Source organism: Rhinoderma darwinii, chromosome 2, assembly GCF_050947455.1.
Source record: "Rhinoderma darwinii isolate aRhiDar2 chromosome 2, aRhiDar2.hap1, whole genome shotgun sequence".
Classification (NCBI taxonomy): Eukaryota; Metazoa; Chordata; class Amphibia; order Anura; family Rhinodermatidae; genus Rhinoderma; species Rhinoderma darwinii.
Window position 1 is genome coordinate 379,363,228 of NC_134688.1, and position 14,556 is coordinate 379,377,783.

The 14,556-nt window shown below is 42.8% G+C and overlaps 1 protein-coding gene across 14 annotated transcripts in view; it reads left to right on the forward strand.

Moving 5' to 3' along the window:
* Window positions 1-1,451: 1,451 nt before the first annotated feature.
* The window catches only part of CASK (calcium/calmodulin dependent serine protein kinase), a 295,974-nt gene continuing 282,869 nt past the window's right edge, over window positions 1,452-14,556 (forward strand). For 6 of the 14 annotated variants that reach the window (XM_075853919.1, XM_075853922.1, XM_075853926.1 and 3 more), the window contains exon 1: window positions 1,454-1,973. In XM_075853919.1, the coding sequence (XP_075710034.1) occupies window positions 1,915-1,973 (59 nt within the window). In that variant the 5' untranslated portion in view covers window positions 1,454-1,914. Of the gene's footprint in view, window positions 1,974-14,556 lie in introns of all 14 variants that reach the window. The other 8 variants (XM_075853920.1, XM_075853925.1, XM_075853924.1 and 5 more) reach the window with 3 other exon arrangements.

Here is a 14,556-nt window from a genome sequence, read left to right on the forward strand (position 1 = left end):
CTGCCTCGCTGCGGGACAACTGTCCCATACTGTAATCATGTTTTCAGTACGGGACAGTAGTTCCACAGAGAGGCAGGGATTCCTAGCGTCGTACATAACTATGATGCTAGGAGCCCGGCTCCCTGCACTGTGTTCGGTCCGGGACTTGCGGCCGAAATACGTCCGTCCATTACGGACGTAACATGCTCGTGTGAATTCAGCCTAAAGGTGTGTTCACACACACTGTTTTAAGACATATTTTGGGCGTTCTACGCCTTGAATTACGCCTGAAAAAACGCACCTAATATGCCTACAAACATCTGGCCATTGTTTTCAATGGGAATTACGATTTTCTGTTCCCATGAGCCTTTATTTTACGCGTCGCTGTCAAAATACGGCACGTAAATGACGGCTTGTCAAAAGAAATGCAGGACACTTCTTGGGACGTTTTTGGAGGCGCTTTTCATTCTCTATTGAAAAACAGCTCCAAAAAGGGTCGTGAAAAACGCCAGTTGTTAAAAAAAACGTCTGAAAATCAGGAGCTGTTTTCGCGTGAAAACAGCTCCGTATTTTCAGAAGTTTTTGCTCACTGCGTGTGAACATACCGAGGGTATGTTCACACGCAGTGTTTTCAGATGTAATTCGGGCGTTTTACGCCTCGAATTATGCCTGAAAAAACGCCCCTAATACGCCTACAAACATCTGTCCATTGCTTTCAATGGATTTTACGGTGTTCTGTTCCTACGAGGTGTAATTTTACGCGTCACTGTCAAAATGTGGCGCGTAAAGACACCCGCGAAAAATTATGGCCGTAAAATACGCGAGTTGCTACAAAAACGTCTGAAAATCAGGAGCTGCTTTTGCCTGAAAACAGCTCCGTATTTTCAGACGTTTTTGCACTACGTGTGAACACACCCTTACACGGTCTTCCATGGACTATGCTCAAGCTGTCACAGCATAAGACATTTACCTCACTAATAAGGCAGTTCATTTTGGTTAGTGAACACATTCCATTCACTAAATGTAAGACTGAAGCAGTGTTGGCAATGGTAGTCCAGCATTCAGAAATCTTCCCATGTAATAAATGCTGTGTCCTCAGCACATGCCATAGGATCACAGGGCTGCCACTCCAGTTAATATGAGCCATTGGCTGGACACCAATACACAAGCTACTCCCGCTGGCTCCCAATTGGAGAACGTGTGTCTTACAACAGGCTGGCACTACTGAACCATGAATCCAGAGAAAAATCAGCAGCCAAGAATATAGTCCGTGTGGGAAGTGGAGGCTGCGCTCCTTACGGCGTACTATTAATTGGCGGACTCGCTTCCGCGCATACGTTTCTGCCTCTCTCATCCCCTGCCGTGCACGACGTTGTGCGCGCGCTTCACGTTCACCTCAAGCTGTCCCAGGGGCGCGCATGCGACCCGTCCTTATTGGAAGGCTAGGGAGAGGTGGAGAAGGCGTGCTCGCTCCCCCACGTCATTACGAAATGAATCGTCACATGAATGCGCACGGGCCTGCCTCCTCCTAATATCAGCTGAGGGGAAGAAGCAGGGCGCGCTCCCGCCTCAGGTTTGAAATGTGGGGCACGGTTACCTCTGGAACGGACACCGCCATTTAAACCGGGGGCGCGCTGCTCGTGGACGGCGGCAAGTCGAGGCGCGGTCTCTGTCCAGTGTGTCTCGGCGCCGGGAGGCGCTCGGTTTCCTAGGGATGGCGGAGCGCCGGCTGAGCGGCGGCCCTGAGATGTAGAGTGGCCGCCTGCCGCGGTCCATTGATGAAAGGGGAGCGTCGGGTGTCACCTTCGTTTCTGCCTCGGTGTCATTGTGATAGGATTTGTGCAGCCATCCTCCGCTTGGGACCTAATACCTCCCCGGCTGGACCTCGTTTGTACAGTTCTTTGGTGGTTTAATTGAAATCCCCCCCTCAGGACCATGGCCGACGACGACGTGCTGTTTGAAGATGTGTATGAGCTGTGTGAGGTGATTGGGAAGTAAGTTGTGCCTATACATGAGCGCATATATATGTATATAATATGTATGCATGCCTGCACAATGACAATTGCTGAGGACTAGATGCACATCTACTGCGATCTCCCCAGATGTTATGGATACACATTGCTGGATATGTTGGGCGATCCTTGTATTGATATAGGCAGGGCATGTTGCAGTTCTGGATTACCTGTGTGTTATCCACCCTATTCACACCAATGATTGTGCATTAGCTGGATGTGACCATATGGCTTTCGTGTGAGGCGGGACAAACCTAGATTCTTCATCCCTGTCCCTTTTGACAAATAGGAGTCTGTCACAAGCTGTGCAGAGTTGGGTCTCTCCCTTAAGATGGCTTTTCTCCTCCAAGGGTCCCTGAGGTTTGACAGATGCAAGCCTTGCAGTCAAAGGGCTGAGCTCTTGCGTTACAGGACTGGCATGATCTGTGGTGTGGATAGGTGTCCACAGGGACTGACCCAGCCTGTGTCATCTGCATCATGGTGGCATCCTGGCTTTGCAGAGTAATTCTTGAAAAGCTATCCATTTTCAAGTTATTAGAAGTAGGAGGCGGTTGGACTTGCTGTTCATGATTTCTTCAGTCATTAACACCGCCCACTCTTTCCATGGCTCTGCTGAATATGTCAGTATGTGTACATGGTGCTCTGTGCTGTTATAATGCACTGGATGTGACTACATGGAGTGTTTGATCTAGGAAGAGCTGATTGTCTATCGTAGGCATCAGGATTGTTCACCATTCATAGTTTCAGTGAGCTCTGCTGGAGAAGGATCTGATCCACTGTAACCTGATACATTTAATTCAAAATTGTGGCTTCTATATTTCCTATTGATGTTGCTAGATGGGGTGTATTAGTTACAATGTTTTTATACAGGTTTGTGTACTGTTTTTGCAGTTATTAGAACCTTCCATGGAATGCATTGAAGATAAAGGAGCATGACCAATCCGGTTTATAAAGAGCATTTCATATCTTTCACCAATATCTGTAAATGTTTCTTAACATTCTCCGTACTGGAGAGATGTGAAATAAAGTAGTGATCATGGGAGCATGATTTTTTAATCTTTTTTGTGATGGGTTTGCATGTTATGCAATTGAAGAACTATATAGTTTGATGCTTTCCAGCCTGAAATGGATTTTTACACCCAACAATACATAAAGTAGGGTTTAGACTTTATCCAATTTAGATTGAGTGGCTTCTCGTCCTTTTATCTTCTGACGTGTGGGGTTTCTAGATCGTGGGGTTCCTTAAAGGCATGGTGTTGCCAGAAAAACATGTTTTTTTTTTAAAAATTAAACATTTAGTGTGTGGGTGATTAAACATGGTTCAAATTTTTTTTATTTTTTTCACGAGTCAGGAAATAGTCAGGAAATATTATAAATTAATTCTAATTTATAATACTACCCATTTTTGGTCACTAGATGGAGCTAGTTCCCAAAATTGCAGCATTGCAACATTGGGTTAAAAGCCCTCGCTCTAGTGAGCTCTCAGCATCCCCCCCTCCTTTATCCTGGCTAGTGCCGGGATAAACGAGGGGTTTGAAAGGTTTAACCTCCTACACTGTGTGTCGCCATTTTTTGAGGTAACCCACAGTGTAGTAGGTTTACATACAGTAGTAAACACACACAAACACTAACATACATTGAAATGTCTTACCTGCTCCTGCCGCCGCGGCTCCCTCCGGCCCGTCCGCTCCCTTTGCTGCCGCTGTTCCATGTGCACAAGTCCGGAAGCCGCGACCGGAAGTAGTAATATTACAGTCCGGCCGCGACTTCCGGTCCACAGGAAAATGGCGCCGGACGGCGCCAATTTCGAATAGGACTGTGTGGGAGCGGCGCATGCGCAGTTCCCACACAGACGCCGTACACGGACGTGAATGGGACGGGAGCCGTTCACAGTCCCTATGGGACTGTGGCTGCCGTACTCCATGTCTGTGTGTGTCGTTAATCGACACACACAGAAATGGAACAAAAAATGGCAGCCCCCATAGGGAAGAAAAAGTGTAAAAATAAGAAAAAGTAAAACACAAACACACAAATGAATAAAAACGTTTTTATTAAAGCACTAACATCTTTAACATATAAAAAAAATTATTTGCCATGACACTGTTCCTTTAAGGAATCCTGATTCTCATGCAGATTCAGCAGTTGTGCCCACAAGATCAACCATGGGAGTGTGCCTGTGGTTGACACACACATACCTCTCTTTAGGCCACTACTACTAGCATGGTAAGGAAAAGAGGGTTAGGTAAGTCTTGTGGGCATTGCCTGGAATATGCCTTAAAGTACTTTTAATTCATTGAGGCATTCATTTAATAACCTAAATAGAATGCTTGTATGCATGGAAAAAATGCAGACTGTGAATACAAATCTGGCAAGTGCAATAAAATAACACAACCGCAATAATGCCATAATCTTCCCTGTGGTAGCTTGACCTAAATATCTAAAATCATAAGTGAATTGCCGGCCAAAAGTCTCTGAACAGTGTGGACCTTCGGCACTTATCATTTTCACTTCTCTCCAAAGACGGAGGCCTTATGTCAAAATTTGGCTAGTGACGATTGGCCCGTTTGATTTCACATCTGTAAGATCCAGTGACCAAATTCACTTTCTAGCACCAGAGACATCGGATGGTGTGGTCATGTGACTGCATGGGGCTGATGCTGACCTCATATGGCCTCTGTCTTTGAGTGAGAAATTTCCTTTTTTAAATATTTTTCTTCTATATTTTTAAGGAGTTTTCCAACAGTTGAGAGCCCACAGAAAGAGAAATACCAAACTTTGCAATATTTAAAATACTCATCTGTTCCCCCACTGCCAGCCACCATTCATCACTGTCAACTTTGTGGCGGCTGGCAATGTTTTGGAAATTAAAGCCTTATTCATAAAGTATTTCTTGTCCATGTGCTGTCTGTTTTAACAGACGGCACACTGGCCCATAAAAGTCCATGGGGCTATTCACACATCTGTTTCTTTTCAACAGCGCTCGTGTCAGATGTTAGAAACTTACAACATGCCCTATTCTGGTCCGTTTTGTGGACCGGACTCGCTCTTTAAAGTCTGTGTGTGAAAAAAACAGACTGCACACGGACAACGTCAGTGTGCTGTCTGAATGCAGAAAAAAGTGAAACCAGAAAGTGCTTGCAGAGGAGGAAACAGATGACCCACAGAAACCACTACATTAATATGGATGAATAACCGTCTGTTTTCACCTTTGCACTTATTTTTTTTTATTAATTTGCTTCCTAAATGCAAAGTTAAGCAACTTTCTAAACAGTCTTCGTTAAAAATGTCTTACCATCAGAAAGCTCTGCTGATACATGAGAGCTAGTGAAGACCGCAGCATCCTGGACACAAACCTCACATCCATCATGTATTACTGAGGGGCACGCCCACAGGAGAAGCTTGTAAACTGAATATAAGGGGGTCTGAACATTTATAAAAGATTGGAGATTGCAGCCTGAAACCTGGTGTTAAAAAAACAAACCACAATGTAACCACTAGCCTATCTAAAAATCACTTTTTTTGCATGTCAAAGGTATCCATCGCCTTTTAAAAGGCAAATTTTTCTATTGTAGGAGAGTAGCACTTCAGTTACTTTGGTGAAATTTGGAAACCCCTATTTACCCTTTAGAAGTTAGCTTAGGTTCAGATGCGCGTTTGGCCATTTCTCCGGTCAGTCACGCCATCCTGTTAGGCAACTGTATGATGCCACTCCTGAAAAGCTGGCACTGCCCTTTAATCTCAATGGAAGTACGGTACAGTATCCGTCTATGACAACAATTGTACAAGCCCACGGAAAGATTTGTTCTGCTTTCCGGATATACTGACCGTCCTTAGACCGAAAATTTGTTCATGCAAATACACCATTGATTATAATCATAGTTCTTAACTATTCTGAAGGTCTTGTTTAAAAGGTGTGTTTTTTTTTTTTTTTTTGTTACCTTTTATTATTATTTTTTAACCAATAGCTGCAAATTAGATAAATGAAAGAGGTTTTCCAGTGAGGGAGAAATTGATGGCCTATTCTCAGGATAAACCATCAATATCTGATTGGTGGGGGTCCACCTGCTTGGGAGCTGTCACTGCTCCGCTCTGTGAAACGCTGGCAAATTTGTAGCGGCGGTTCACAGTATAGCGTTAAGCACTGATTGACGATATAACAAGTTAATTGGCGCTTATCAACAGCTACTTTTACATTGGCTGATACTATACTGTTTTAGACATACGATCGTTCGGTCTCCATCAGTTTGCATCATTGTCGGCAGCACATCCCCTGTTTACATAGGGAGTTGTGCTGCCGACAACGATGACTTTCTAGTCTGCATAAACTGATCAGCCGACAAACGGGGGTTTGCTTGTTTGTCGACTGATCACTGCCCTATTTACATAGAGCAATAATCGGCCGACTAAGCGATCTTCGGGTATGTTCACATGCAGAGTTTTCAGGCGTATTTCGGGGCATAAAAGCCTTAAAATATGCCCCGGAAACTGCTAGTTAAAAGCATCTGCCCATCGAATGCAATGGGAAAAATGACTTTTAGTTCAGACGGGGTGTTTTTTTACACCGCTGGCTTAAAAAAACAGCATGTAAAAAAAAAAAATACAGCCCGTAAAAGGGAGCATGTCACTACTTCAGCTGTTTTTGGAGCTATTTTTCATTGTGTCCATGGAAAAACGGCTCCAAAAAAACACCTCAAAACTTTTTCAGCTACAAAATTTGCTGAAAATCAGAGGCGGTGTTTCCTTTAAAACGGCTCCATTTTTCAGCCATTTTTGCGTGTGAACATACCCAAAGGGATGCTTGTTTCTGATTTTATTGGCCTGCACATTAAGCTTAATCCAAAAATCATGCCATAAGTTCCCATGCTCCTTCAAGTAGTAGCTGCAGGCAGCATGTTATCCTATATTTTTCTTTTTTGTAGGCCCAAAATTGTATCCGATATGGTGAAGATTCACTTTAAGGGTATGTGCACACACAATCAAAAACATCTGAAAATACGGAGCTGTTTTCAGGGGCAAACCGCTCCTGATTTTCACAAGTTTTTTTTAAGCCACTCACGTTTTTCGCTGTTTATTACGGCTGTTTTTATAGCTGTTTTTCTACGGTCAATGAAAGACGACTCAAGAAGTGACATGCACTTTTTTTTCGCGGGCGCCTTTTTATGCGCGTTTTTTTTTATTTTTTAAATGAGGCGTAAAAAAACGCCCGTTCGGAACAGAACCCTGTATTTCCCATTTAGATCAATGGGCAGATGTTTGTAGGCGTTCTGCTTCCATTTTTTCGAGCTGTAAACGCCCCGAAATACGCCTAAAAACACATGTGCACGTACCCTAAACGTTCTCATACGCTCTGTTGCTTTCATGGCATACTGGGACTATTCACAACAACTCTAGTCAGGCTGCAGACCACTGTGAATGAATAAGGTGTATGCATTTCTTATGGTTTCTTTCACTGACCTACACTTTAGGCTTGTTCACGACTCCGACAGAATGAAATGTGTTCATCCTTTTGTAGTAACCGCCCTGCAGCTACTGGTGTAGTTTTAAAAAGATATGTGAAAGGCATGGTTTTCACCGTAGCTTGTTGCTAGAAATCACTGAGGGTGAGCAGCCAGATGTGACTATACAGAATAGAGGGGCTATATGTGGCCAGCTGGCAGATGGATTCTATGGGAGCTAAATGGCTAAGCGGGAGTAGCTTTTTGTGCATGGAGCCCTAGTAGCTAAATGTGCAAGAAATACTTGAACAGTGTCTACATTTAAGGATTCTAGAACACTGTAAATGTTTCACTTTTGCCTGGGGGTTTAGCACTAAAGTGTGTTTTTTCCACCATAGTAATTGATCCTTGGAATGTTAGGGTGATGACCCTGCCAGGCTATCTCTGGCAGTCCCATAGAATGTGACTAGAGCGGTAGCAGAGCATGTGCAGAACCACTCCATACACACAGGGGACCCTGGGGTGATCTCGTGATCAGTGAGGGTCCTAGAGATCAGATATTTTTATAACCTATCCTGTGGATATTCAATAAATGTTCTTAGTGGGGAAACCCCTTCAAATGTCACCAAGACAGACCTAAACAGTGGCCTGTAGGGCTCATGCAAACAGCGTTATGTAATATGGCACCCATAGACTGCTTTGGATCCATACTGTACTGCCACGTGATTGGTTTTATACAGAGGCATATGGAGGTTTTTATTCCCTGATTTTATATGGTGGACGCCTTGAATCCAAATTTTTTTTTCCTGTAGCATGTAAATGCATTGTACTGTTCTTTTAATGCCTAATTTCAGTACAAATCAGGAATGTGTTTCCCAAGTGCCAAAAGCCATATACGTTTCAGATGACTATCTTTCCTGATTTTTAATTTTTTGTTCCAATTAACATGTAAGTAGGGATTTGCTTATTGTGCAGACTTCTCAATATAGAGAGGTGTCTAGCAGTGGCTTAGGATTGGGTTTTTTGAAGTCCAAAATGCCAGGTCTTTTTCTCTGCTGATGACGACAGACATTGAAACTATTGAGCTGCCCACTATACATCAGTGGGTTCGACAGACTTTAAAAGCCCATGTGACGTGGACAAGATCATTGTAATTATGTTAGTGGTTGCCTTGCATTAAAAAAATTGCATTGAGTTTTAGACTGCAATCTCCATTCCTTCATCTAGTCTGATACCCTGTTATGCGGTTTGCAACTTGCTCCTAGTTTCAAACTTGGCTCATGTGGGTGTATCCCTCCCAGTAATACATCCTGGATGTGCATTCAAAAACCTGCCTCCCTCACTAGCTTTCATATGCTAGCACAGCTTAATTCCTGCACTGCTTTCTTCTAAATAAAGCCCCCCCCCCCCCCCCCTGTGACTGTCTTCTCTCCTGTACCAACACACACTGATGCTGCTTGTGTGTAATCTCTCCTCTTGCTCTACCCTGATGTTGCCTGTGTGATCTCTCTCCCTGCAGATTCTGCTGTGGTTCACGTCTCTTACCCCTTGTAGACAATAGTTGCTCTCCTTTATTTTGCTGTACACAGTCTACTTTCCCTTCTGGTATTTCTAACACAATCTGGGAGAGCAGATTACTTCAGCCGACGGCAGCAAGGAGTTTGCTGTAGATCTACGTCAGAAGCAGCACCACAGCCAGCTATGTAAAGAAGTTGCACAGACGCTACAGCTGCAAAATGGTTGTCTTCATTAAAAATTTCCTCCTTCAAAAGTTACGTAATTTTGCATTTAAGAAGCAAAGGAATGATAGAAACAAAAAGTTGTCCATATCTTTTAATGTGTATTGCCTACTAAATGGGGAAGTTCTGTAAGTATTCGTAGGGTCAGTTCACATAGGTTTTTAACGTGGAAAATGCGCCAAAAAAACGGTTGAAAATGCCTCCTATTGATTTCAATGGGAGGCGGAGGTGTTTTTCCCCACGAGCGGAAAAAACGTCTCGTGGGAACAAGAAGCGGCATGCCCTATGTTCGGGCGTTTACGTCTTTGACTTCCTAGAGAACTTATTTTGTGGTGTTTTTTGCCCGCTGTGTTCAATGGCCGCGGGTGAATGCCATGAAAATCGGCGTGCAGGCAAAGCAAAATCTGCCTCAAAATTCTAAACAGAATTTTGAGGCAGATTTTCTGCCTGCAAAAAACTGTGTGAACTCCGCCTACAAATCATGAAAACTACTCCACCTGTTGTGATCCTGCACAAGTTGAGAGTGGAAACCTTGTTAGAGAATGTCTCCCTATCTCCCTGAATAACCAATCTCAGGGTATGTTCACACTGAGTTTTTTTGACGCAGAAACCGCTCTGCAAAACTCGCCAAAAAACGTGGAAAATGCCTCCCATTGACTTCAATGGGAGGCGGAGGCGGTTTTTTCCCCTATCTTCGCGCGGTTACGTCTCTGACCTCCCATTGACATAAATGGGAGGCAGAGAAAGCGTATTTCACAGCATTTTATGCCCGCGTAAAACGCCACGTAAATCTGCGCGCAGGGAGAGGAAAATCTGCCTCAAGCTTCCAAACTGAATTTTGAGGCAGATTTTCCGCCTGCAAAAAGCTCAGTATGAACCCAGCCTTAGTTTTTAATAAAATAGTAAGTAATTTAGTAAGATCGACTTACCTGCAAACGCTGATGCTGCTGCAGAATCAACTGTAGCCTCTGGTGCCGATGTGGCCGTCACGATGCAGGACCTGTGAGTGACGTCACAGATCTGCACTGTCAGAAGCTGGGCGTTCTGAAGAGAAGAGGATGTTACTTCTCTTCAGAGCGCCCAGCTAGTAAAAGTATTAAAAACGCCCCGATGTACGCACATAATACACGCCCACTTGGACTTTTACTTTTAAACACACCCACTTGGACTTTTGCAAGCCTCATTTGCATAACTACAAAAATGGTCATAACTTGGCCAAAAATGCTCGTTTTTTAAAAATAAAAACGTTACTGTAATCTACATTGCAGCGCCTATCTGCTGCAATAGCAGATAGGGGTTGCAAAATCTGGTGACAGAGCCTCTTTAAGGCTCAGAGCCCATTTTTCAAATCTGACATATTTCACTTTATGTGGTAATAACGTCGGAATGCTTAAACCTACCCAAGCGATTCTGAGATTGTTTTCTCGTGACACATTGGGCTTCATGTTCGTGGTAAAATTTGGTTGATATATTCAGTCTTTATTGGTGAAAAATTGCAACATTTAGAGAAAATTTTGAAAAAATTGCATTTTTCAGAATTTAAATGAATCTGCTTGTAAAACAGACGGTTATACCACCCAAAATAGTTACTAGTTCACATTTCCCATATGTCTACTTTAGATTGGCATCGTTTTTTGAACATTCTTTTATTTTTCTTGGACGTTACAAGGCTTAGAACATACAACAGCAATTTCTCATATTTTTAAGAAAATTTCAAAAGCCTTTTTTTTAAGGTACCTCTTGAGTTCTGAAGTGGCTTTGTGGGGCCTATGTATTAGAAACCCTGATAAAACACCCCATTTTAAAAACTAGACCCCTCAAAGTATTTAAAACAGCATTTAGAAAGTTTTTTTTAACCCTTCAGGCATTTCACAGGAATTAAAGCAAAGTGGAGGTGAAATTTGCAAATTTCATTTTTCTTGCTGAATTTCAATTTTATTCATTTTTTTTTCTGTAACACAGAAGGTTTTACCAGAGAAACACTACTAAATATGTATTGTCCAGATTCTGCAGTTTTTAGAAATGTCCCACATGTGGCCCTACTGCGCTCGTGGACTAAAACACAAGCCCTAGAAGCAAAGAAGCACCTAGTGCATTTTGAGTCCTCTTTTTTTATTAGAATATATTTTAGGCAGCATGCCAGGTTTGAAGAGGTGTTGAGGTCCCAAAACAGTAGGAATCCCCCAATAGTGACCCCATTTTGGAAACTACACCCCTCAAGGAATTCATTTAGGGTTGTTGTTACCATTTTGACCGCACAGTTTTTTCACAGCACGTATTTGAATTGGGCTCTGAAATGAAATAAATGTCATTTTTTCCAATAAAATGTCATTTGTGATCAAAATTTCTTATTCTCACAGGGAACAAAATACCCCATTTTATTGCCCAATTTGTCCTTAGTGTGGCAATACCCCATTTGTGGTGATAAACTGCCGTTTGGGCCCATGGGAGGGCTCAGAAGGAAAGGAGCGCTATGTGTTTGTTGGAGTCCAGATTTTGCTGGATTGGCTTTCGGTTGCCATGTCGCATTTGCAGAGCCCCAGAGGTATCAAAGCAATGGAAACCCACCAGAAGTGACCATATTTTGGAAACTACACCCCTCAAGGAATTCATTTATGGTTGTTGTTAGCATTTTGACCACACAGTTTTTTCATAGCACCTATTTCAATTGGGCTGTGGCATTAAAAAAATGACATTTTTTCCAATAAGATGTAATTTTTTTACCAAAATTTCTTATTTTCACAGGGAACAAAATACTCAATTTTGTTGCCCAATTTCTCCTGAGTGCATCAATACCCCATTTGTGGCAATAAACTGCCGTTTGGGCCCATGGGAGGCCTCAGAAGGGAAGGAGCGCTGTGTGTTCTTTGGAGTACAGATTTTGCTGGTTTTGGTTTTCGGGTGCCATGTCGCATTTGCAGAGCCCCAGAGGTATCAAAGCAATGGAAACCCACCAGAAGTGACCCCATTTTGGAAACTACACCCCTCAAGGAATTCATTTATGGGTAATGTGACCATTTAGACTCCATAGTTTCTTCACAGAACTTATTTGAATTGGGCTGGGAATTAAAAAAAAATATTTTTTTTCCAATAATATGTCATTTTAGCTCAAAAATTCTTATTTTCACAAGAAATAAAATACTCCATTTTGTTGCCCAATTTGTTCTGAGTGCCGCAATACCCCATTTGTTGTGATAAACTGCCGTTTGGGCCCATGGGAGGGCTCAGAAGGAAAGGACCACCATTTGGCCTACTGGGGATTTTCTAGTGCGACGTCATGTATGCAGAAGCCCCTGAGGTACCAGTACAGTTGAAACCCGCAAGAAGTGACCCCGTTTTAAAAACTACACCCTTAAGGCATTCATCTAGAGGTGTAGTGAGCATTTTGACCGGAGACCTACACCCCATAAACTGTAATGTGGGTTCTCCCGGGTATGGCAATACCCTACATGTGGCTGTTATCAGCTGCCTAGACACACAGCAGGGCTCAGAGGGGAAAGACGAGGGGGGATAAGCTGTGTGGAGTGCATCAGGGTAAGTAAAATTGGGGTAAATTATAAACCAAGGGATGTATGATAAATTTTAAAACACTCTTTCATACAGAGCTCTGGTTATTCGGGACACGTGTCACATTGATATATTGTGTCATCCATTATCGCCCTCTTATAGCCGACTTTGCACCTCTTTTGACTTTTTCCCTTCTTGCCAGTTTGGGGAACTTCTCCTGGAAAGTGTTGCCTGGTACGATGTGTGTGGGCTCGCTTCCAGAAGTACTGGGTGCCCCCCCTTCTTGGTCCCTAAAGATTAGGTTCTTGATAATCACCTCTTGAAATTCCAGGAAAGTTCCCGTCTGGCCTGCACATCGACGTAGCACGTACACATTGTACAATGCCATCTGTATGATGTGCACGGCCAGCTTCTTATACTACACCGCATAGCGCTGTAGGGCTTCAGGGCTTGATCTTACAAGTCCATCCCTCCCATGTACCTATTGTAGTCCAGGATGCAGTCTGGTTTGGGGGTGGCCTTTCCTTCATATATCCTAAACCTGTAGGTATACCCTGATGCACTCTCACAGCTTATACATCTTCACGCCATACCTTGCCCTCTTACCCGGCAGGTACTCGCGGAATTGAACCCTCCCTTTAAAATGTACCAGGGACTCATCAATAGAAATACACTTCTCGGGGGTGTATGCTTGGGAAAACCGGGCACTGGAACGGTCTAATAGGGGTCTCCGTTTATACAAACGGTCAAAACTGGGGTCATCTCGGGGTGGGCACGGCTCATTATCAGTATAATGTAAGAAGCGAAGTATTGCCTCATTTATTTGTTTTTAGGTTCCAGTTCAGTTTGAGGGGCCCATATATTAGAAACCCCTATCAAACACCCCATTTTAGAAACTAGACCCTTCAAAGTATTCACAACAGCATTTAGAAAGTTTATGAACTCTTTAGGTGTTTCACAAAAATTTAGAGCAAAGTAGAGGTGAAATTTAAATTATTTTTTTTGTCAGAAAATCCTCGATACCATTTTTTTTATAACAGTGAAACGCAAATTAATACGTATTGCCCAGATTGTGCAGTTTTTAGAAATATCCCACATGTGGCCCTAGTGCGGTAATGGACTGAAGCACCGGCCTCCAAAGCAAAGAAGCACCTAGTGGATTTTGAGGCCTCTTTTTTTTATTCGGCACCATGTCCGGTTTGAAGAGGTCTTGTGGTGCCAAAACATTGGGAACCCCCCAAAAGTGACCCCAATTTGGAAACTAGACCCCTTGAGGAATCCATTGTAGTTTTCTTGGGGTGCATGCGGCTTTCTGATCAGTTTTTATTCTATTTTTAGGTGGCGTGGTGACTAAAAAACAGCAATTCTACTATTGTTTTTTTTTTTTCTTCGTTTTTTTACAGCGTTCACCGTGTGCTATAAATGACATATTCACTTTATTCTGCGGGGCGATACGATTACGGCGATACCAGATGTTTATAGTTTTTTTTTTTTTTTATGTCTTTTGGCGTTTGCACAATAAAATACGTTTTGTAAAAAATCATTCACTTTTTTGTGTTACCATATTCTAAGCGCCATAACGTTTTTATTTTTCAATCAATAAAGCCGTGCGAGGACTTATTTTTTGCGTAACGAACTGTAGTTTCGATCAGTACCATTTTTAGGTACATGCGACTTTTTGATCTCTTTTTTTATTCCATTTTTTGGGAGGTGAAGTGACCAAAGAATTGTGATTTGTGGTACGGTTTATTTTATTTTACGGCGTTCACCGTGCGGGATAAATAATGAAATAATTTTGTAGTTCAGGCCGCTACGGACGCGGCGATACCAATTATGTATAGTTTATTTGTTTGTTTATATATTTTTATTAATAATAAAGGGCTG